The sequence below is a fragment of the Bos grunniens genome, chromosome 15, assembly GCF_055505025.1.
Source record: "Bos grunniens cultivar Pamir isolate PY7600 chromosome 15, Bosgru_T2T1.0, whole genome shotgun sequence".
Taxonomy (NCBI): domain Eukaryota; kingdom Metazoa; phylum Chordata; class Mammalia; order Artiodactyla; family Bovidae; genus Bos; species Bos grunniens.
Window position 1 is genome coordinate 22,558,996 of NC_141179.1, and position 22,157 is coordinate 22,581,152.

General features: G+C 42.0%; 1 protein-coding gene across 3 annotated transcripts in view; it reads right to left on the reverse strand.

Moving 5' to 3' along the window:
• Nucleotides 1-22,157, reverse strand: part of PPP2R1B (protein phosphatase 2 scaffold subunit Abeta) — a 36,027-nt gene that overhangs the window by 8,127 nt on the left and 5,743 nt on the right. For 2 of the 3 annotated variants that reach the window (XM_086339157.1, XM_086339158.1), the window contains exons 5-15: nt 21,780-21,927; nt 17,240-17,395; nt 16,461-16,575; nt 15,945-16,015; nt 15,453-15,587; nt 14,556-14,729; nt 11,522-11,582; nt 7,379-7,533; nt 6,878-7,020; nt 6,394-6,485; nt 2,039-2,160 (exon numbers count right to left, since the gene is read on the reverse strand). In XM_086339157.1, the coding sequence (XP_086195283.1) occupies nt 2,039-2,160; nt 6,394-6,485; nt 6,878-7,020; nt 7,379-7,533; nt 11,522-11,582; nt 14,556-14,729; nt 15,453-15,587; nt 15,945-16,015; nt 16,461-16,575; nt 17,240-17,395; nt 21,780-21,927 (1,372 nt within the window). Of the gene's footprint in view, nt 1-2,038; nt 2,161-3,668; nt 5,988-6,393; nt 6,486-6,877; nt 7,021-7,378; nt 7,534-11,521; nt 11,583-14,555; nt 14,730-15,452; nt 15,588-15,944; nt 16,016-16,460; nt 16,576-17,239; nt 17,396-21,779; nt 21,928-22,157 lie in introns of those variants that run through there. The other variant, XM_086339156.1, reaches the window with a different exon arrangement.

A 22,157-nucleotide genomic window follows, 5' to 3' on the forward strand; every position in this document is an offset into this window, starting at 1 on the left:
CTCAGCGTGGAGCCTGACTGTCCCTCACAGCTGCTCCTTCCTGCAATAACAAGACTGACATCACTGTTGTCAGGGAAATGGTGTTTTGATTAAAATCATGTGACAGCTACTTCGCGATTCAATAAACAAATCCTCTGTTAACCCTCGCCTGACAGAGGCCCGTCGGCAGCTCTGTCAGCAGAGAGCAGCCACCAGGGGCCAGTCTGGGAGGCCCCAAACAGGCACCCGTCAGCGCAGGAACTGGCCCTCGTCCCACGGGGCCATCCTGTCTTGGGTCAAGAGGCAGGCCAAGCCCCAGGTTGTGAAACGGTTCCCGCAGGGCCCAGAGGCCAGTGGACACTGGAGGCAGTTCCCAGGGCTCTCAGTAGCCGGGGCTCACCCCGACCCCGCCAGGGGCAGATGGGCCAATCTGCTACGTGCCACTGACAGTGAGTGAGGGGTTAAGAACAATTTCTGGTTTGCAACTGGATGACTTCCTGGATCACTCACTTGGCTGCTGGCCCCTGACACACAGGGCTCTGCCTGGCAACAGCCAATTCCCTTTCCATCTCACCCGGAGTCCATTTCCTTCAGTGAGACAGACTCAGGGAAGGCTCCCTGAGTCAGGACAGGGGGTTTTACCGGGCTGACTGATTTGGAGCCTCAGAAGCAGAGCACAGCTGGGCCTCCAGTGCTGGAAAAGACACCCAGTAGACAGGACAGGGTTGGGGGGAGGTTCTCTACCCGAGAAACAGAGCCACCAGCACCCACCACACAGGGCTGCTGCGAGGACGAAGGGAGATTTTGCTGGGAGCCTGACAAGCTGTCTGCAGTTACCAAGTTTCAGGGTTCAGGACATGGCAGCAAATGCTGTTTCCCCAGCTTGTGGCCATCAGGGGCCGCCTCCAGACCTGGCAAGTCTGCCACAGAGGGGTCGCCTCAACTAGTCCACGAGCAGATCACAGGCAAACCATGTGTTTAATGGCATAGTCAGTGGACCCTGAATGTGTAGGAAAATATAACTCCTTCTCAAGGAAGTCTGTGGCTTAGGCTTAAACATGTGAAACTGTTATTCAGACGTGGTAGTTTCCCTGAGGCCAAGTTCAGTGAAACAGAGGCAAGGACCAAAGGCTGCTGCAGCTGAGGGTACTGTCACCTCAGCCCTGCCTCCGGGTCAGGGCAGCCACTGCAGGGAGAGCTGAGCCGCTGGCCCTGGGAGAGCGGTGCACACGGCAGGAAGGGGAGAACATTCGAAGATGAGGTTGTAGCTCAGGGCCTGGGCCAGAGCAAAAGATTCTCATGGCCGCAGTTCACAAAACATGAAGGAAAGGGCATGAAGATTTGTAAGACAAACGTTTTGATGTTAGAACTGTCACCAAGCAAACGCACTGGAGTGGGTACAAAAATACCATTATCTTCCAGATAAACTAAACGCAGCCTGACATCAGCACATGGCAGCCAACCCCACTGTGCTGCTTCTCTGAAGGAGTCTGTAAGTCATACGTCATCCTCCGCACAAACAGCCCCAGGGCACTGGCTGGCACCAACTTTGCTGAACTTGAACTTGGCACATGTCCTTCAGAGTGGTGTCAAGGAGCAGGGGGGGGGGCGGGGGCGGGGGGCGGTGCCTAGTAAAACATTCAGACTATTACCCAGTAAAATGGTAAATGGTTTTTTCCTTGAATGGAAGTGACTACCTGAGATGAATTGTAGCAAGTAAGAACAGTCTCTTCTGGGAGGTATGTAGAAACAGCCTGCTTCAATAAGCAACTCTTTACCAACCACCTCTCTCCTCTGCGTTGGGGGCAGGGTGGCAGGGTGCTGGCAAGCCCACCCCACCCTTCAGAAGGCATTCCCAGAATGGTCAAGAAATATACGTAACATATATAAAAACAGACTCCCCTGGTCCCCGGAACTCCGCCGTCCTCTCAGGGAGAGAGCTCAAAGCTCTGGCTTCGCCACCTCTGGCAGCAGCCCCAGGCTGCGCTGGCTGCCCTCCACCCACACACCTCAGCCCAGGCGACGGAGGGGCCCGGGCCCGCGGCGTGAGGGCACTTACCTTCCCCGTGTCCTCTCCAGGCTCTCTGGGTCTCAGGAAGTGGTTCTTGTCAGGCCCAGGGGTGCTGGGCTCTTCACTGTCCTTCACAGGAAAATCTAGCTTCCTCAGCCTTTGGGCCATCGCTAGAGACACAGACAGCAGACGGTAACAGACCCCGCCAGGCCGCGTCCCCGGGAGCTCCCCTGCGCCTCCTCGCCACGGCCCTCAGGTGCGCCAGCCCTGCGATGGGGATGCACACAGGCCTCCGGGCACGGAGCTGGTCCACCCCCGCACCTGACTGAAGGTGCTTTTTCCTCAAGGGCCATGGGAAGAGCCACCCTACTGGGCCTAGGGTGCCAGCCGGGTGCTCCCCCACCTCTGGGTCACTGACAGCCTACAGAAGCCCAGCCAGACAGGAGAGACTTGGCTCCTTGCAAAATTGACATCAATTTAAGACAACAACGCTGAAGAAAGAAATGACTTGGCTTTTCTGCCCAATGAGTAATTAAAATCTCTTCATCCTCCAGAAAGATTTCCATCTCAACTGAACATTATGTAATTTCCTGGGAAAAGCGGGCTCATGGAGGCAAACGGGGAATAGTTAAGACTATTCTAGGTACAAAAAAAGACTGGAGACATGTGAGTGAACGGGAAAGAAGAGCATGGAGCTGGATGGAAAACAGGAGTATGAGAGAATCCCAGAGAAGCAATTACATAACATCAGACCACAATCTCTTCATTGTTAACTAGAGAGAACAAGGTGACCGCTCCTTCCCCCTCCAGTCTGTAACCAGGCAGTGCTTAGAAAGGAGGCTTTAAGACCAGAAGGCCAGGAAGGAAAACAAGCGTCAGAGGAATTTAAGTGAAAGGCGAGAGACAAGCACCCAACTTGCTGGGCCACTCTGCCCTGCCATCCCCAGGGCAACGGGACCAGTGTGATTTCCTCAGGGAAGAACCAGATTTTTAACTCCATGACAACGCAGCGATTAACAACACTGCCAACAAGCCAGCGTTACCACAGCCCAACCACTGGGTCAGGAATGACATGTCTGATTCCCCTGGAGGTCCATGCAGTATCTTGGCCGCTTGGAGAAGACCGCTCAAAGGTCAGGCTGCCGTCTCTGTTGATTCAGGACGTGCTGTCCAGCAAAGACCCCCAGGGCCTAGAATCATAGTGGCCAAGCCGCGGGATTTCTGTGACCTGAGGGCGCCAACATGACTGGAAACAGTCACGCTGGAAACCATACATTAACCTGTTTATGCTTACGAAACCAAATGCACTTCAGGTTCGTATCTTCACGACAGCATAGACAGAGAAACAAGATCTTGTCTCTTAAACCTGTGAAAGTTAAACCCCACAACACTAAGATGAATTCCACTCCTGATAAGACTTTTATTGGCATAACACTGTATACATGTCTCTGCTTCACTTTTCTAATCAAACAACTGCTGTAAACTGCCTAAGATGGGTATCTATGGCGGCGTTTATTCCAGGCGCTGTACAATCCAAATACAACTGCTGCCTAAGATTGGGGACTGGGGAAGGGCCACATAAGAGCAGTGGAATTCTTTTATTGTGTCAACAGGAGAATGAGAATAGTCTGGTACCTTGGCTGACTTGTTCCACACACACAACACAACAGAAGACAGGTTTTGGAAATTCACTGAACACATTTTTATTGAGCACCTACTATGTACACCAGACACTGACCCAGATGCTGGTGGTACAGATACAGCAGAAGACAAAACAAAAACCCCAGCCCTTACAGAGCTCCTGGAGCTTACATTCCTGTGAAATTAAGGCAAGAAAACTAATACATGGAGAAAAGGACAAGTTATGGGCCAAAGAACAGTTCCTCTGAAGAATAACAAAATGGATCCCTATTGTTGAAGTCAGAAGAAACAATGAAGTCCCTACAGGGTGACCCAAAAACACAGGGCCCTGCTGAGCTCCCTGCCCCAAGCCTGAGAAAGAAAGGGTCACAGTCTCCCCTCTGCCACATCTAAGGGTGGAGGTCAATGCACAGTGCTCCCCAGCAGGGCCACAAGGCCAGTGAAGAGTCTGTCCACAAACCAGAGGAAAGCCATGGCTGTGTAAATTCGTTTCAATCAAGACAACAGTCTCTCAAATATGAAATTCAATGAAGATGAGCATTAACTGCAGGTAATAAAAAAAAACAAAAAGAACCATGAAACAAACATTGTTTACAGCATAATAATTAATGATTTCTTCAGGGAAAGAAAAGATTTTTTTGCCTAAGAAAATATTTAATCCTTAGCCCAGAAGTAATAAAATAGAAAATTACTATAAACTAGTTTGGCAGTTTGAAATCCACTCAGATAATTTTGATTTTAAATGTTCCGCTTTTCTAAGGTAAGACAAACTTTAAAGTATTTGGTCAAACTTGGTTTTCTGAAATGGTTTAATGTACAAAGCTTCCTAGAAGTCTCTGTGTCTTCACAAAACACAACAGGGCCACTGGCTTTAAGAGACTATAAATGAAAGAAACTACTTGAAAACCAAAATGGAAACAAGCAGACTACAGCAAGGCTCAGACTCAGCAAGATGCACTGAGAGAAAAATAAGCTACAATAAAACCTCATTAATTAAAAAGTCATTAGTGCAAGGCAAGTTTGATTAGGTGAAAATTGTTCATAAATTTAAAAGAAAAAATACTTAAATCCTCCATTAAATATGTGTGTATATCTATCAGGTATAAAGAGCAAATTCAATGTATCTAAATAAAGGTGTGGCCGGTATTTTAATATAATTGATGAGAGTGATTAGAAACTAGGCATATCAAGTGGGAAAAGGGTGAGCGTTTAAGTAGTTCAGAAACATCAGGCTTCCTTACATACAATTAATTTGCTTCAGCAAACCCTTCAGCTTTAAGTCATTATCAATTCCAGGAGGAATTAATGAGGTTTTACTGTAAAAGTAGAATAACATTTCAAATGATAAGATTCCAGCATCACCCATACCAAACAAATACTGAACCTTCCGTTTGGAAAGCTATTACTGTGCAACAGCAAAAACCAAACGTCCACACAGCTGGAAGCAGAACCAGGTAAGGAGCAGGAAATCCTCCGTGCTGTCCCACTGGTTCCTTTACTCATTAGAGATGCAACTGCAGTCCTACAATCATACCGTGGAACCACTGCTTACTCAGGGGCACTAAATTTTAAGCATCTCAGCAGGGAGAAAGAGGAGTATTTTTGAACGCAGTCACAGTGGGAAGCTGCAGAAATGGAGTTAGGTTTCAACACGACACATTAGGAGCAAGATGTATCTGCATTTCAGGTTTCTGGATGACATGATTACAGCCACAATCGAGCAAATAAAAACCAAAACGATGAACACATGAACCCTGAGCATCCACATTCCTCCTTCGCGTGAGGCACTGACACGGACCATCATTATCCAGGAGAATATGGCTTTCACTACAGTTGAATCTCAGTGTGTCTCCCAAGTGGAGTGCTTATAAAATAAGTTATTCTAAACCATGTACATTTAACTTTGGAATGGAGACACACAGATACATGTAAACATCCAAAGAGTCACTCTGTTCCATGTCTGGGTCCAAAACCCGTCCAGGCTTGGTGGACTATTAAACAGGCTGGGACCTGATTAAACAATGACGATGCAGGAGCCCAGACAGTGCTAAATAAATCATTAGGAAACAGTCAAGAAATGACTGTGCCAAGTATCAGAAATTGGTCACAAACAATAAGAACAGTTTAAATTATCCCAACAAGGAAGACAAGTGAAAAACAATGCCATTTCATCTTTAGAAAGAATCAAGTCACTGAAATTTGATTTCTTGTAAGTTGCTGCCATTTGCTCGGATGAGGTCTTGAAGGTTTTCCATTTTTTTTCTCTCCACCCAGTTCAAGAACACATTGACTAGAAGTCTGTGATAAGAATTTAGTAAAGTCTTTCCCCTCGTTCCTCGTTATGCCAGTGCAAGCACTAGAAAATTCCAAACAAAATCAAGTTAGTGGTACAGAAAGTACATGAACTATGTACGCGAATATTCAGTGCAGCAACAATGATCCCGAAGTGCAAGACTAATAGCTTCTCACAGTGGTCAGCTTCCTTACTGTCAGGCTAATCCAAAGTTAAAACTTTAAAAACTGATTCAAATCCAAACAAAACACTGTTCTTACCAGTAAGAATTATTTCCCTACCCAGCCCTTAGATATGGAATTGAGAAAATGGCCTGCCTGGTGGTGGGCCAAGAAGGTTCTACTCAAAGAGGAGACGGTGTTTCAGGAGCTCACCCCCTCCCATGCCCAGGTGCTCATCGCCTGGCCCACTTAACACCACTCACATCCTGTGAGCCCAAGCCAAAGCTGGAAGGCAGAAACAGACATACCACTTATGGCTTCCTGTGCAAAATACTTGACATCCATGTCTTCATCTTGGCCTAGCTTCTGTAGTACCGGCTTAACCTCCTCCTGCAAAGCACTAAAATCCAACAGCATCATTTGTGAAAGGCAGTCTTCTGAGCCAGAGAAATGCTTTATGGTATGTAATATATATTATACTCTATGGTAATTTTCACAGTTTAAAATTTTTTTAATATTTTAAAACACCTATAATATTAACTTGACAAGTACTAAATAATTTCTCTAAGTCTCTGCAGAATTACCTTTGGACAATGGTCTACACATGTATAGAGCTTAAATATAAAAGAGCAGACACCCTCAAAATTGGTTGTTCAATTACTTTATTATTGTCTTTAACCTAACCCACATCTTAGGTGATGTGAAAATCACCAAATCTAATTATAGCTATTTCTGCCTACATGGGGTGAAAATTTAAATCTACTTTTTAAAAAAGAATATTAAAAATCTTACTTGGTATCTAGAATTGGTCCAATTTTCTGTAGAGATTTGGCCACATTGAAACGGACATTTGCTACTTGGTCTCCTGCCATTTTCAATACAATCGGCAGCATCTGCTTAGTGGTTATTTCCTGACCACAGGCTTCAGACAGTGCCTTGAAAAAGAAATAAGACAGCACATTAAAAAACACCTTTTTTAAAAAAAGTATCCCCAAATCTAAAGAGATAAGAAAGTAACTGGCCACCAGGAAAATGTTTCTAGTGTGAGTATGTGATGAAAGATACAAGGCAGAACAGAATCCCAGAATTAGACCAGAATTCAAAACTGACTTGACTATAGAGTTTAACACAAATTGAAAAACTGACGGTTTTCTCTCATCTCCTAAATATCCAACTTAATCAGTAGTAAGAAATATAGTCCAAACAGAGGACAACATATTCAGGATTCAGAAATACAGTCCTGAATAACTGGTTTAACATCAGAGCTTAACAAAACAGCTATGTAATACTTACATTAATGCAGAATAAAGTGGTCATTCTATGCAAGTAATTAGGATCATTCGCCATTACTAACACTTTGGGAACGATGGTATTTTGTGCCCACTCTGTACCAAACTTCTGAACGAGTTTCATGAGGTTATTGGTGGCAGCTTCCCGGATGGCATACACTGCAGAAGAGGTGAAGAAGATATTGTCGTGCTGCTCACATCACGGGCGTAATCTAGTTTACTTTTCCTTACGCCATCGTCAAAGGTGGGCCAAAAATAAAACTCTGTAAACACTCCAAATTTAGTCAGACTGCAATGGCAAGCATGCTCAGCTATGACTTCTAATATGCTGATGTGGTCTGACTATAGTTTCAAGATGTCCAAGGAAAAGGGAAGTAAGGAGCTCATTACAGGCATCATTAATTAGCAAATATGAGTGCCTGCCAACTATGTGCTATGTGTCACAGAAAGAATGCATAAGTTACTTGCCCCCAAAGACCACATACTCAAGCAGAGAAGTGAAAAATAATGCGTTCTGAGAAGTCATGGGGTCTAAGACGCATTATAATAAAGCATGCAATAGTAAAGACCCTGAGGGCTGTAGGAGTTTAGAGGACAGAGAACACGGAGGTCTGGGAAGGCTGTGGGAAACACAGGCCTTGCACTGGGCCTTAAAAATTATGGAGGATGTGTCTAAGTGGAGAGAAGAGGGGAGGAATTCCTAGAAAGGACAAAAAAAGTTACCCAGGACACAAAGGAAAAAACTGTAATCTGTGAGACTGTAAGTTTGAACAGTTAGGGTGGAGCCAGACCGGGCTTCATGAAAGCTAAATTTAGACTGTAAGGAAACCAATGACGGGTTTTTAAAGCAAAGATGTGGCCGTATGACCAATGTGGTATTTTAGCAAGATTATGCCAGCAGCAGCAAGAACAGCTGAGAGAACGACAGCGAGGAGGCTATTCAGAGGCCACTGTCATCGTCTACACAACAGCAAATAAAAACTTGAGACTGACTTGCCTTTTTTCCCCTTAAAAATGTTTCTGTTGAGGCAACACGTCAAATGCCTTCTGTGAATATACCTGCCTGCTTTAATCTCGTAATTCCCTACAAGGTCATTTAGCAAAGACATCATAAATCTAGATAATAAAGGCCTGAGCCACAATCTTCTCAACAACTAGTTACTACATACAGCAGCCAACGAAGACAGGTGTGGCAACGCTTCATCTTACACGTCCCATACACTCAAAATTTGGCCTTAGGTAACAGGGAAGAGGTCAGTACTCACTCCTTCTTCTACCCCTCCCTCCAGGTGCGCCCAAGGCTCCTGGCTGACAGCTGGGGAGTGACAGGCACCCAGGCCACAGCTCTGAGCCCGGACAGCTGACATACGGCTCCCAGCCAGGAAACGGCCACTTCTTCCCAGGCCAGAGCCTCTTGGGCGCCACCGCTGGTGAGCACAGGCCAGACACTTTAACAAGGGGCTAGATTATTACCAACATGCAACCTGACCAGAGCATGTGGGAGAGGCAACCTGCCATCGATATTCAGCAGCACTCTCGAAGGAACACGCTCAAGTCACCTGTTCCACTCATAACAAAAACTCCCTCCCTTCACCAGCACAGTCTTTGTTTTGAGCACACTGTCCCCCACCAACTTCTTCCCATCTGTGTCTTCTCCCCTCATTGTTTTTTTATTTGCTTGAGATTCTTCTCATCCTAATGCCATTGCCATAGGGAAGCGATCTCATTGCCAGAGTAACCAGAGACGAGAGCTCGGCCTTGACCCAGACCTTAACTGCACTCAACTCCACTTGGCCAGACGCCTACTATGTTCTTGGCTCCTCTCAATTCTGCTGTGAAAAGAATGCAAACAAACCACTCCACGGTTCTGCCTCTCCTCTCTGCTTGTTTTGTCTCTCTCCCTCCTTCTTCCCTCTCCCCTCAAGGTCTGGCTGATGTGCAATGTTCCTCTGAATTTCTAACACACTCTAGATGTGGTGTATTACTAACTTTGGTACTTTTTCCTTCCTCCTATAAAAAATCAATTCCCCTTCTAAATTCCTCTCTCTGATCAACACTATCCACCCAACCATGGGAAAAGAGGGTAAGTGATACTGTCTTGCTTCTAGTTCTCTGTACTTTTTCACAATTTCCTCTTAGTACTTTAATAAGCAAAAAAAGTTTCGAAAAATTTAACAGATCACTGATCACTACATGGCAGTTATCTAAAATGCAAAAACAAAACCTCCAACAATTTCAGAGCTGACACTTCATTGGTTCAAAGAATGCTTGCAAAGGCCACTTAAGTATGCTGCTGCAGAAAAAGACACAAGGGTCTCTTCTGCTCCTAAACTGGAAGACAAAAAATCAGAGAAAAAAGAAAGCATTAATTAACCTGCATTGACAGGTGAATTCTATATAGAAAAGATGTCAGGAATTCAATTCTTTGTGGAACATCAGGATTTTAAAAGTATGTCAAAATTAAGTGTAGAATACTAGCTTTCAAAGAAAGTATGGACCAATCTGCTGGGACTCACTAACATTAATATTTATCAGAAATAATATGAACATTTTATTTCTAAAAAGAGAAGACTATCTTACCTATGATTTCACCAAACCTTAGTTTCATCTAAGAAGAAAAAAAATGAAGCCTTACAGAGACAACTTTAGAGGACAAGAAAAAGAGAAATAAAATCTTTGCAATCTAGTTTGAAAACGAGATTATCTACATTTACATGTCTTTACGAAATTTACATTTTTTGAACCTCTCCTCTTCACTTTTTTAACCATATGATCCAACTGGCAACCCACTCCAGTAGTCTTGCCTGGAAAATTCCATGGACGGAGGAGCCTAGTAGGCTACAGTCCACGGAGTCACAAAGAGTCGGACACGACTGAGCAACTTCACTTTCACTTTCTTCAAAAAAAATCAGTTTGGCAAGGACTGACGTCTTGAAATGTGTGATGCTTCATCCGGGACGTCAGCATTTCTGTCCACTGATTCAGCTTCAGTTCAGCACAGTTATTTAACACCCACTACGCCAAGTCCTGTGCTTTACACTGGAGGTATTCTTTTAAATCACTCAGGAGAGCTGGGTTTTTTCTTTTCTTTTGTTTGTTTTGACCCTTAAAACCACCTACCTGCAGAAGCAGATACAATATCCCCTCTACTCCCAAAGGAGGGTCTCAGAGACACCCTCAGAGATATGCTAAAGTATATAATAAGGTGTTGTGGAACTGAAGCAAGATACCCATCATAAGCACCAAAATATGGAACCAAAGCTCCCAGGACATTGTAAGTGCTCAGGGCCCTCATCTGCACAGATCTCAGACCACACGGGAGCTGCCAGGTCTGGACAGGAGGCTGACTCTGGACCTCACTGGTAGACAGAGGCCCTCAACCCATCGCTGCCCAGCAGACAAGCAGACATCCAGACCTGAAACCTTGTTCAAAAGTCAACTGCTAACAAGTGAACATATCAAATAGTTTTACATAAAACATCAACTGTGTATTTTGATAAGCAGCAGTTTCAGCTTTTATTTTTTAACACAGTATGTGGCACTAGAGGAAAAAGATTCTGTGATTGCTGAAATGAGTTATGCTATAAATGCACAGAAAAGATAGTGAGCCTCTCACCCAAACCAGAAACCGGGGCCCTCTCTATCCTAGGGGACAGGCGATGTCTTCCTTCCACGCCCTGACATCTTTGTTGCACCACTGCACACCTGCTTCTCTATGTCACCTCAAAGAAGCCCACGAGCCATTTCTTCCCCCAGGTCTTTCTTCTGATTCCAATCCCTATCCAACTCAGTCTACAGTGGCTGAAGACACAAAGATGGCAAAGGACGGTGGAACAGAAGACCTTTGAATCAGAAAGGAATGAGTATATGTATGAAAGAGAAAAAATAATATAATGGAAAGAGTGAGAAATAGAACAGAGAGATTGTCCAATGAAGAAAATAAAGTTTAAGATAGGAAAACTGGTAGAAGATAGAAATGTCGAATTTTTTATCAGAACAAGCTAACTGGACTTTAATGAAAGACTGTCTTCATCACTACACTGGTAAAACAAAATGGTCAGATTAGGGTTCCTTTCTGAAAAGGAAATACACAAACAAAATGGGATATATGCAAAAACACAGGACTCCCATTAACTTATTTACTTACCATGGTCCACAAGCCAGGCCATACATAAAGAATTCAGCTTTTCATCAAAGAATTCCACACCCTATGGATACAGAAGATTCCATTAATACACGTCTCCAAAGTTTAAAAATCAAGGTCTATTTATATTACACCAAAGTGACCTGAAAGCTAAAAAAAGTCACTTATTTCCAAATAAGCTGAATTCATGGACCAGCCAGAAAAAAGAATACCATGAGGTCTGATTTACAAACTACAAAACTACTTTATTGGATAGAAATCATAAAGAAAAGGTAAATGAGATGGCCCAGGGACTGCTAAGTGGGAGAGAAGAGAGTGGCCTGGAACCAGACGCTACGCTGCAGAAAGAACGCAGCATGGACAGTCTGCCAAAAGATCTCTATGGAATATCTGTGAAAACCAGCCATCAGGAAAATACCAGTCAGAGATACTAATAATTCTCAAAATTCTCCCTTTTTGGTTAATATCTTTTTTTTTTTTTGGTTAATATCTTAATAAATCCTTAAGGATAAAGAACTTGACATCAAGAAATAGACTCCTCCCCAATTAAAGAGAGCACCCTGGGATCCATGGGAGAAAGCAGAGAGAGAATAAGCGGGCACAAGACTACAGGTGGGGTGGACCCATCCCAGTTCTCCCCATCAACGGTGGCCATACCAGCACAGGCCACAGACAAGCTCCTCAAGCTGGTTTACACAGACCTAGCACCGTGGACTTCACATCATGTGGGAGATGGCTGTGAACTACGCTTTCCCCACACCTCTCTCTTGATGCCTACATGTTCATACTCTTTAGCTTCTTTGGAACCTAAGAAGTTTCTGACCAGTGACCACATATTTTAAATATAGAAATGTTATACAAGTGCTTTCAAAATATAATAAAATGGCTTCATAATAATAGGTTATGAACCGGCTTTAGCATACATTTGGATTACCATGTCTGCTCTCAAAGACTTATTTTTCATTTCAGATCATGGATTTCTCTGAGTCCTAATTACCTTTTATTTCCTGATTCTTGTGGTTTAGCCTTACATTTACTCACTATGGTCCATAAACCAGGCCATACATAAAGTCTTGAAGGAATTTTATAAATTGACTACCTGAAATAAAAGTCTTTATGGATTTTTTTTTAAGAATAAACTATATAACACTAACAGATGTTGAAGTTGTATAATAAAACACTTCTGACTGATGCATGCCACCCCTGCTAGACAAGCATGAAGCAAAGTCACCAAGTGTCTGTTTCCAAGGAACAGAGTTTGTTAAAAGAAACGGTACTGAAATTCACCGTCCCTTCTGGACAGTTACTTCAACCTTCAGCAAACCAGTTAACCACTGCTGCTTTCCACTCTGAGTCATGACAGCCAACACTTAGGAACAGAAGATGACACTAAGTACTTGGGAATGGTAGGACAACTCTGGGAGACAGTGGAGGACAGAGGAGCCTGGCGTGCTGCAGTCTGTGGCCACAAAGAGTTGGACACGACTCAGCAACTGAACAGCAGCAACGGTGGGGGAAAAAACCGACAGGATGACTTTGACCCCATTAGGTATCCTCTACTTTTTGAAAGTTCACTTTATATCACTTCACTTTTACAAAAGAGCTGTAAAAGAGTACATGTCTTCACTAACTGAAAGAAATCTAAATTGCATTTCTCCTTTAACGAAAAAAGGTGAAAACAGTATTCAGTGTTCGTTTTGCAACAAGCCAACGAACCCTTAGACAGGCAGCAGCAAGCGTGGCACGGCCAAGCTCCTTCCCTGAGCACTGCACTCAACATCTCATTTCAGCATCAGGGGCCACTGCGCCAAACTGTCTGTGGGCATCTGTGCTTTCTCTAGTATCTCATGTATCTGTTAGCAGGATGTGTCCTAAGGTAACTGCTTCTTTGCTTTACACCACCTTAGGCTTGCAAAAGCGCTCTTAGGGATGCTCTACTTTCAGACAGCGGGGAAACCTGAACACTGCTCTCTCTGGCATCTATTATGGAGAATGGGACACTTCAAGTTTTACAAAACATGATCCCACAGACATGCACAAGACACATTTCATAAACTAAGTACACCAAAATAACAATACAAAGTCACTAGTCCAAGAAAAGAAAAAGTAAATCTCATATGCTATGATATGAAAGGAACAGAAGTGAAAGAGGAGAAACAAACTGCAGTAATACTGGCTATAAACTGACACATTATGCGCTTTCTCAGAAACTAGTCAAGTATTCATTTCTCTCAACAATCAACAAATGTTAGGTGCCTGATTAATGCCACACCATGGGAGGCACTGGAAATAAAACACTGAACACAGCCCTGCCCAAAAAGAGATCAGTTGTCTATCTCCTCATCTACATTTTAACAGTTAATAGTGACGTGCAACCACCATGATGAGGGCACATCAAACTCAGAACTGACTAGGGTACCTACTATAAAAGAAAGGAAAGGATATGGCTATAAAACCCAACACTGAAATTTTAACTAACTTGTTATCAATAAAACTATGCATAAATCTCAAATAGTAACAGATAATGTGATAATACAAACTCTGGCCAAAATATTAGCATTACAAACTTCAACACTCCTTTTTCATATGGGGAGTCCTCAACTCCCTTTAACCATAATGCAAGAAAAGTGGTAACCAGAGACATTTGCTCAGAGTACAGGCAGAGAAAGAAGCTTCCCTGAGCAAAAGTCAAATCTCGAAACCATACTCCCCTTTCTTCTCAGATAAATATTCCTTAAGTCACAGAGTCATTAAGTATCACAAAATCTATGTGACATATACCAAGAAATTATATATTCTTCTACGGCTTTGCTTTCAGATGGTGGGGAGGTGAAATGTGTTTTTATAATACCTTTTTGTTAGATACAAATGCACTGATGAAAATGAAAACCATTCTACAGGCAACTGACAGAGACCATACTTTCTCATGCATCTAAATGAACATAACCACACGAGCCATGTGGGCCTCCTGCTGGCCCTGGCGAGGCTGCTCCACTATGTGATGCTATCCTTCAGCTCACACAATACCCATACTCACCAGCTGGCCTGCCAGCAGTGGCATATACTCGATGATGGCCAGCCGGACCCTCCACTTCGCATCTTCAGCCAGCTCCACTATGGCAGGAAGGAGTGACTGAGAAAGCTGCCGGATTCCAATCACCTCATTTACACAATCCAAATTGGAGATGATATTCAAACGAACTTCAGGACACTGCAAATACACAAGAGCCAAAAAAGCACATATAAAGATCAAGTTCTCTGATCGATATTCTCCTACCACCATGAGGAGCAAATAAATTTTAAAATGAGAAAGTTACTTGGGTGAAAAAACTATTGTCTTGGAAGAAATACTTAATACTGAGTACACAAATAATTCAAAGTGCATAATTTAGTTGACTTAAAACTCTCAATGAAAAGTCTATAGAAATGTAAAGAGCACATAAGCTATGAAATCAAATTACATGTATTCAAATCCCATATGGATCACAGCTGAGACTTCAGGTAGGTTATTTTACCTCTGTGCCTCACCTTCTTCATCTGTAAAATGGGAGTAATAGTTAAGACCGACCCCCAAAAATAAGATTGCTGTGAAAATTACACATAATAATAACACATGCAAAGCATTGATGATCACGCCTGGCAAAAAGGGTAATTTTTATAATACTATATCTAAATTTTAATGAGACTTTTCAAATAAAGATCCATTAAGTTTAAAGAGAAGAAAAAAACAATGAATATAATCAGGAATTAGGCAGAGAAGATGGACAGACATTTTTACATCTGTATCAGTGGCCCATTTTCTCGGGAACTTGTAACTCCATGCCCAAATACCATAAATGGTTTAAAGTAAGTTACTTTTTCAGTGACATCCCAAACAAAAACCAAACCAAATCACCGACTATCAAAAGACAACAAAATTTATAGCCAGACTCACCTCATCCTTTAACTGAGCTAAAAAGAGAGGTAGAAGATGTTCAATGGTATTCTCTTTGCCCAAAATGGTAGACAACCCCATAATTACAGAAGCTAGAGCTGACTTGACATGTTGATTTGTATCAGATACTAATTCCTAGAATAAAGTCAAAATTAAAAGCCTTTAGTTTTTTTGAAAGACAACAGAAACTTCCATATGATTTCCCAAGGAATTTTAAAAGACATTACTCTTTCAATACTGATTAGTCGATAAAGTTTCCTCAGACCATCTGTCAGATAAAATAAACCTATGCAAAAGAGAGCATTTTGTACTTACAAAATAGTAATAAGTAATAAATACCAGTGTCACACATTAATATACCTGTCCCATTCATCCCTGGTCCACGTTTAAACCCAAAGAGCTTTAAGGTAATACAAACAAAAACTGAGGTCAGGGTTACCTTCACAAAAATAAACTAAAGTGAAACAAAAAAAAAACTAAAGTTAGGTTTACCTTTATATAGGGCAGAATTTGATTCATAATTATGGTCTCTCTACCTTCCATAGGCAAGTTCTCACAAAGTTCTAAAATATATAAAGAGAAAGAAAAAAAAAATGCTTATGTTGTCATTTACATAGGAGCCAAATGAAGGAGCCATTTACAAGGAGCCAAATGAAGAAATTTAACCAGATTTATCAAGTTTCAAGTTAAATCAAATCATATGTTTAAGCAAATAAGTTCCAAGGAAGAAAAATGGCTACTTTTAAATGCACTTTGTGGTCAATCTATATGCCACTGTGTACCACACCAATCCAACCTGGATTGGAATTTTTTTTTTTTTTAAACAGAAGCTATTTGGTTTTAAATATATAAGGGAGTAGCTTTGTGTGACAATGTTAACATTTTAACACATTAAAATCATCTCTATTTATCTGAAAACATAATCTAAGACAAAAAATATTATAAAATTCACTGACATAAAAAAATGCACCAAAGTGATCTAGTTACAACATAAACCGACACCTTAACCTTTTACTTTATGGGCAGCAGCTGCTCGGACTTCAGCTTCACAGTCTTTGAGTAGGTTCTGAAAGGCGGGGATGAGGTCATTTAGGGTGATTTTTGGACCCACAGCTTTCTGGAGCTATAAAAGAATTTGTACAGGTTTTAATGTACTCTAATCAAAATAACTTAACAAGCACAGTACAATCGTCAAGTATAGACAGTCCCCAACTTATGATCGTGCAACTTAGGATTCTTCAACTTTAGGATGTTGTGAAAGCAATAGACGTTGACTAGAAACCAAATTTCAGGTTTTGAATTTTGATCCTTTCCTGGGCTAGTGCTATGTAGCGCCACCCCCCGTGATGCTGGGCAGAGCGGGGAGGCCAGAGCTTCCCGTCAGCCATGGAATCACAAGGGGGAACAGCCGATACACTTAAAACCGCTCTGTTTTTCATTTCAAGTACCAGTAGTGAATAAATTACATGAACTATTGCACATTTTATTATAAAACAGGTTTTCTGTTAGAGTATTCTGCCTAACTGCAGGCTAATGTAAGTGTTCTTTAAAAGTTTAAAGTAGGCAAGGCTAAGCTATGCTGTTCAGCAGGTTAGGTCCATTACATGCACTTTCAACTGCAATGGGTTTCTCAGGACATAACCTCATCATGAGTCTAGGAAGGTCTATGTATATTTTTGCCTCAAGCACTTCCAATTCAGAAACTTTTGGTTATGACAGCAAATCTGTGGGTTTTTGGGGGGTTTCTTCCTTTTAGTACTTAAAAAATGTCAGTGCACTAATTTTACCTCTGAAAATTTGTCAGCTACCATATAGCGAACTCGCCAAGATTTATCTTCTGCTGCTTGTCGAAGTGTAGGCATCACCAAAGCCTCAATGTCCTCCTGAGACAGTAACTGGGCGATACTGACGCAGGCTTCCACAGCTAGCAGGCGCACTGAATCCTAATGAACAAAATTCCTTTATGTTAGTCAGACAGTATTTTCTGAAAGCCATGAGGCAGTGTGTGGCTGCGGTAGTGCTTGGGTGTCCTTAAAAAAAAAAAAAACCACATTATAAGCAGTTCATGTCTTTATGTCTTGAAATAGCTGTTCCCTTTACCTGAAATGGCAGGCATGTCAAAGCCATAAAGGCAGAAATGACTGTTCTCTGAGTGAATAGCAAAGTTAACGACGTTGGTTAGAATACAGAATTTTTCGTAAGGAAAATGAAATAAAAACGTAAAGATTATGTGAAAAAAGAACATTTTAATGATGTCTCTAAATCCTCACTCTAAGAAGCTGAGCAATAAAAATGAAAACCATGCTTGTACCAGTTGTTTATAGAAGATCAGAACAGAGGAAGAGAAAGGGGGTACGGGTAAGGGAGTTACTTAGGAATCTCAGTTTTCAAAACACTCAGTTTAGGATGGCAATAATCCGAGTTTAGGCATGAGATAATGACTCGGAAAAATACACAGAAAAACAAAATTTTTAAGTAATTTTTAAAAAACATTAAATTTAAATGCTGATGATCAAGGACAGAATAACTTCTGAGATAGCCAACCCTAGAAAACCCAGCAGAAAAAATTAGAAAGTTAAGGGATTAATGAATTCAACTTCCCAAATGTAAACTGCCAAGTATCAGCCTAGTATCTATATATCCTTTGTAAAAGTAGTAATATACAAATAGATAGATCAGTGAAAAATTAGGAATTGAGACTACAGATTGGGGAATCATAAATATATTAGTAGGAAGTGAAAATACATAAACATCTGAGCCCCCAGATGAAACGTCAAAAACTGTAAGAGTATGTAACATACCTACACGTGTGCATCCGTGCACACGCACGCACACAAGAGGCAACAGTGCCTCCAACTTTCCAAATGTCATAAATTAAAAAAAGTACAGATCAGCAATAACCTACTACACGCCCAAGACACTCACTACTCTATCTAAATGAACAGGCTAAAAAAGGCAGAACTGTATCTTTGGTAGTGGTCATACAGCTATTTTCAGATTCCAGAAACTATGCTGAATCAAGGAGCTACTATCACCGATGTAAATACATACCCATCAATACTTTCTCAATTAATCAACTACTTTTCTCCCAGAACTCCTGATTTTCTTCCCTGTATCTGCTACTCCTCCTGGAATCTTCTCCATCTTAGCAGTGACAGCAGTATCCACCCAGTTTCTCAAGTAAAATCAAGAAATCTTGATGCCTCTTCCCTTCTCCCAATTCAATCACAGTTCTACTGACTGCCTCCAAACCGATCACCAGAGTCTTTCCATCTTCACCATGCCACCCTAGTTCACCACTGTCTCTTGTCAGGATTATTGTGAAAGTCTCCTAACTCGTCTTGTTCCTATTCTCACCCTCCACCTTACAATTTAGTTTCCCACCTAGAAGCCAGAACAATCTTTTAAAATTTTAAATGACATCAAATTACATCCCTGATTAAAATCTTGGTGTGTTCTCATTACACCTAGAAAAGAAAACCCAAACTCAACACCCTGCTTAAAGGACCCCCACAATCTGGGCCCTGATTATCTTATCCAAATTCCTATCAGAGTCCTTTTCACCCACTATGTTCCAACCACAGGATCTTTATATATACTAAATGTCCTCTCCTCTCGGAATTCTCTTTTCCTAGAGCTCTGACACACTAGGAAAGGGCGTGGCTGGCATTTTTTTGTTCAAGTTTCAGTTTATGCCACCTCTTCATGGCCCTTCTCTGACTAACCAGTCTAAAAGAATGCCCATAATCACGCCCCACCACTATGTTACCCTACCCGATTTCCATCCGTTTTTACATTTATTTGGCTGCACTGGGGTCTTAGTTGCAGCATGTAGGATCTTTTGATACAGCGCACCAACTCTCTAGTTGGAGCACAAGGGCTTAGCAGTTGTGGCATGAAGGCTTAGCTGCTTCACAGCTGACCCAAGCATGCTGGATCTTAGTTCCTTGACCAAGGATCAAATCTATGTCCCCTGAATTACAAGGCAGGTTCCCAACCACCAGGGAAGTGGTGGTCAAAAAACATCATTTTGATCCCTAATATTTTGTTTATCTGTTTATTGTGCCTTCTTTCATTAAAATATAAACTGCGTGACAGCATGGTCCCTCATTTAACACTGAAAGCCAGCATGAAGAACAGTGCCTGATTCACAGAAGGGTCTCAATAAATACTTTCTCAACGAATGACTAAGAAAGGAGCAGCAATTCTATCAGTGGTCACAGTGAACATACACACACGTTACAACTAAACAAATAATTCTTTCAGCCTCCATCGCTGTTAATACCACAACCAGACATGCCTCTTGATGAAAAGCAGCCTCCAGCTAACAAAGTGATCTTACTGCCCCCAAAATATCAAACCAGCTCTCATTAAGCCTCTGGATCAGGGCCGAGGCAAATACTGGCCAAATACGGAAAGCAGCTAGTTTCTGTAAATAACATTTTCCTGGAACAGCACCATGCCCGTTAGTTTGCACACTGCAGTGTGTGACACCCAACAGCAGAGCTCTGTAGTTAGAACAGAGACTGTCCGGTCCACAAAGGCTAAAACACTTACTATCGGGCCCTTTACAGAAAAAATTCACCAATCTCCACTCTAGATTCAACTACCAATTTTGCAGGACAAAAGAAAACACTGAGTTATACCATGGGAAATGTAATCAACAAAATCTCAAATGAGGATTCTAAACCTGTGCTCTCCAATGTGACAACCATTATCCTACTTACTACCTACTTCTGAGTACCTGGAATGTAACTAGCACCACACACTCTAATGGTAGTTCCTCTGGATATACTGGGTTAAAAAAATACAGTATTGAAATCAATTTCACCTGCTTTTCACTTTGTAAACTATGGCTACTGTGAAACTTAAGATTAACAGGTAGCTTACATTGTATTTCTGTTGAACAGTGTTGTTTTAAACCATACTTTATGAACAGTAAAAATGCAAAGAAAAATAAGGAGGGGGTTACCCCAAAAATCAAGATAGAGCGTTACAGTCTTAAGGGGGTAGGGAGTAGGAACTGGGAGGGGTGTTTGTTTGGGAGGCAGAATCATGCTGGGCTTCCTGGATGATGGCTAACAAAGTTCTGTCTCCTTTCATAGATGAAAGTTACAGGATAACATGCCTTGTAATACTTAAGATGCATATTCACTTTGTACTACTTTGTATATATTATTTTAATTAATTTTAAAAATTATTTTCAAAGATTTATCATCTTCAGATCTAGAATCTGAACATGAGACTCAAGGTATGTATCTGCTGCTCTGGATCCTGTACACATACAGTGATCCGAGGGCAAAAACTAGGTAAATTGTTCCTCTAGAGTCCAGGAACTCTGGGGGCTGATTCTCCAAAGCACCATACAGAAGAGCACTACAGCTTAGCAGTGAAGGTCACAACTCTGGAGCTAAGCTGCCTAGACTCAAGTCCGCACTCCAACACTGCTCACTATGCAACCATGAGCAATTTACTCCAATTTCCTGTGCCTGTTTCCGAATACGTAAAATGTAAGTAATGACCTCATGGGGCTGTTGTAAGGGCTGAATTACTTCACATATGTAAACCACTTAAAACAGGCTGAAAAAGATTCATTTGGGTGCTTACTAGTGTATCATTATTGCTTTTTGTTGTTATTTAGTCGCTAAGTTGTGTCTGACTCTTTTGTGACCCCGTGGACTGCAGCCTGCCAGTCTCCTCTCCCATGAGATTTCCCAGGCAAGAATGAACACTGGAGTGGGTTGCCATTTCCTTCTCCAGAGGATCTTCCCAAACCAAGGACTGAACCCGCGTCTCCTGCATTGGCAGATGGATTCTTTACCACTGAGTCACCAGGGAAACCCATTATTACTGCTAATTTCTACACTGATGAGATGGAGATCCTTGGATTTATAACTGCCCTCATGCAAAGTTATCCTATACACTCATACAGAGGATGCAGAGGGTCAAAAAGCTTTCCCAATACATGCTATGCTTGTTATCTGAAAGCCAAAAATTCCAGGAAACATTACTGTCCCACAATAATTCAGCCTGCAGTACCCAAAGGTACAGTTACTCTTTAATGTGGCTTTGGTCTTCCTTCCTAATTATGGCTCCCAATTCCTCAACTCCCCTTCAACAGCTGCTAAATGGAAAAGAAAATTACCGTTTGGCTAAGAAAGAATTATAAGGACACTGGGATGGGTAATCTTAAACTTTAGCCAGGCCAGAATTAAGTAATAATTCTGAAAAAAAAAAATGATCCTAACATGAGAACCAAAACATCCGAAGAAATTCTTCAAATGTAAGAACATATTTGTGTACTTTAATTACTAAGAGTTAACCTACCTGTTCATCTGAAGCTAGATTGGTGAATAAAGGAACGATTTCACTTTTCACACTGTCTAATTCCAAAACTTTTGCAAATTCACCCAATTTGGAAGCAGCAGCACGGCGTACCATTGGTGTGTCATCTGAGCACAAGGAACGGAAGTACCTGCAACAGATAAAATAATGAAGGTATTTCCTGTTACATGTCACTGAGTAAGCATCCCCCAACACACACAGGAATTTCAGAGGTTTTCTCCTACAAACATCAGGCATTAGACTTCTACTCATAGAAGTAACAAAGGCAACCCACTGGTATGTGCACTTGGACACTGGTAACTGCTGTCATCAATCTGACTACCCTGATACCAGCCACTCACTGGTAACAGGGTACTGTGT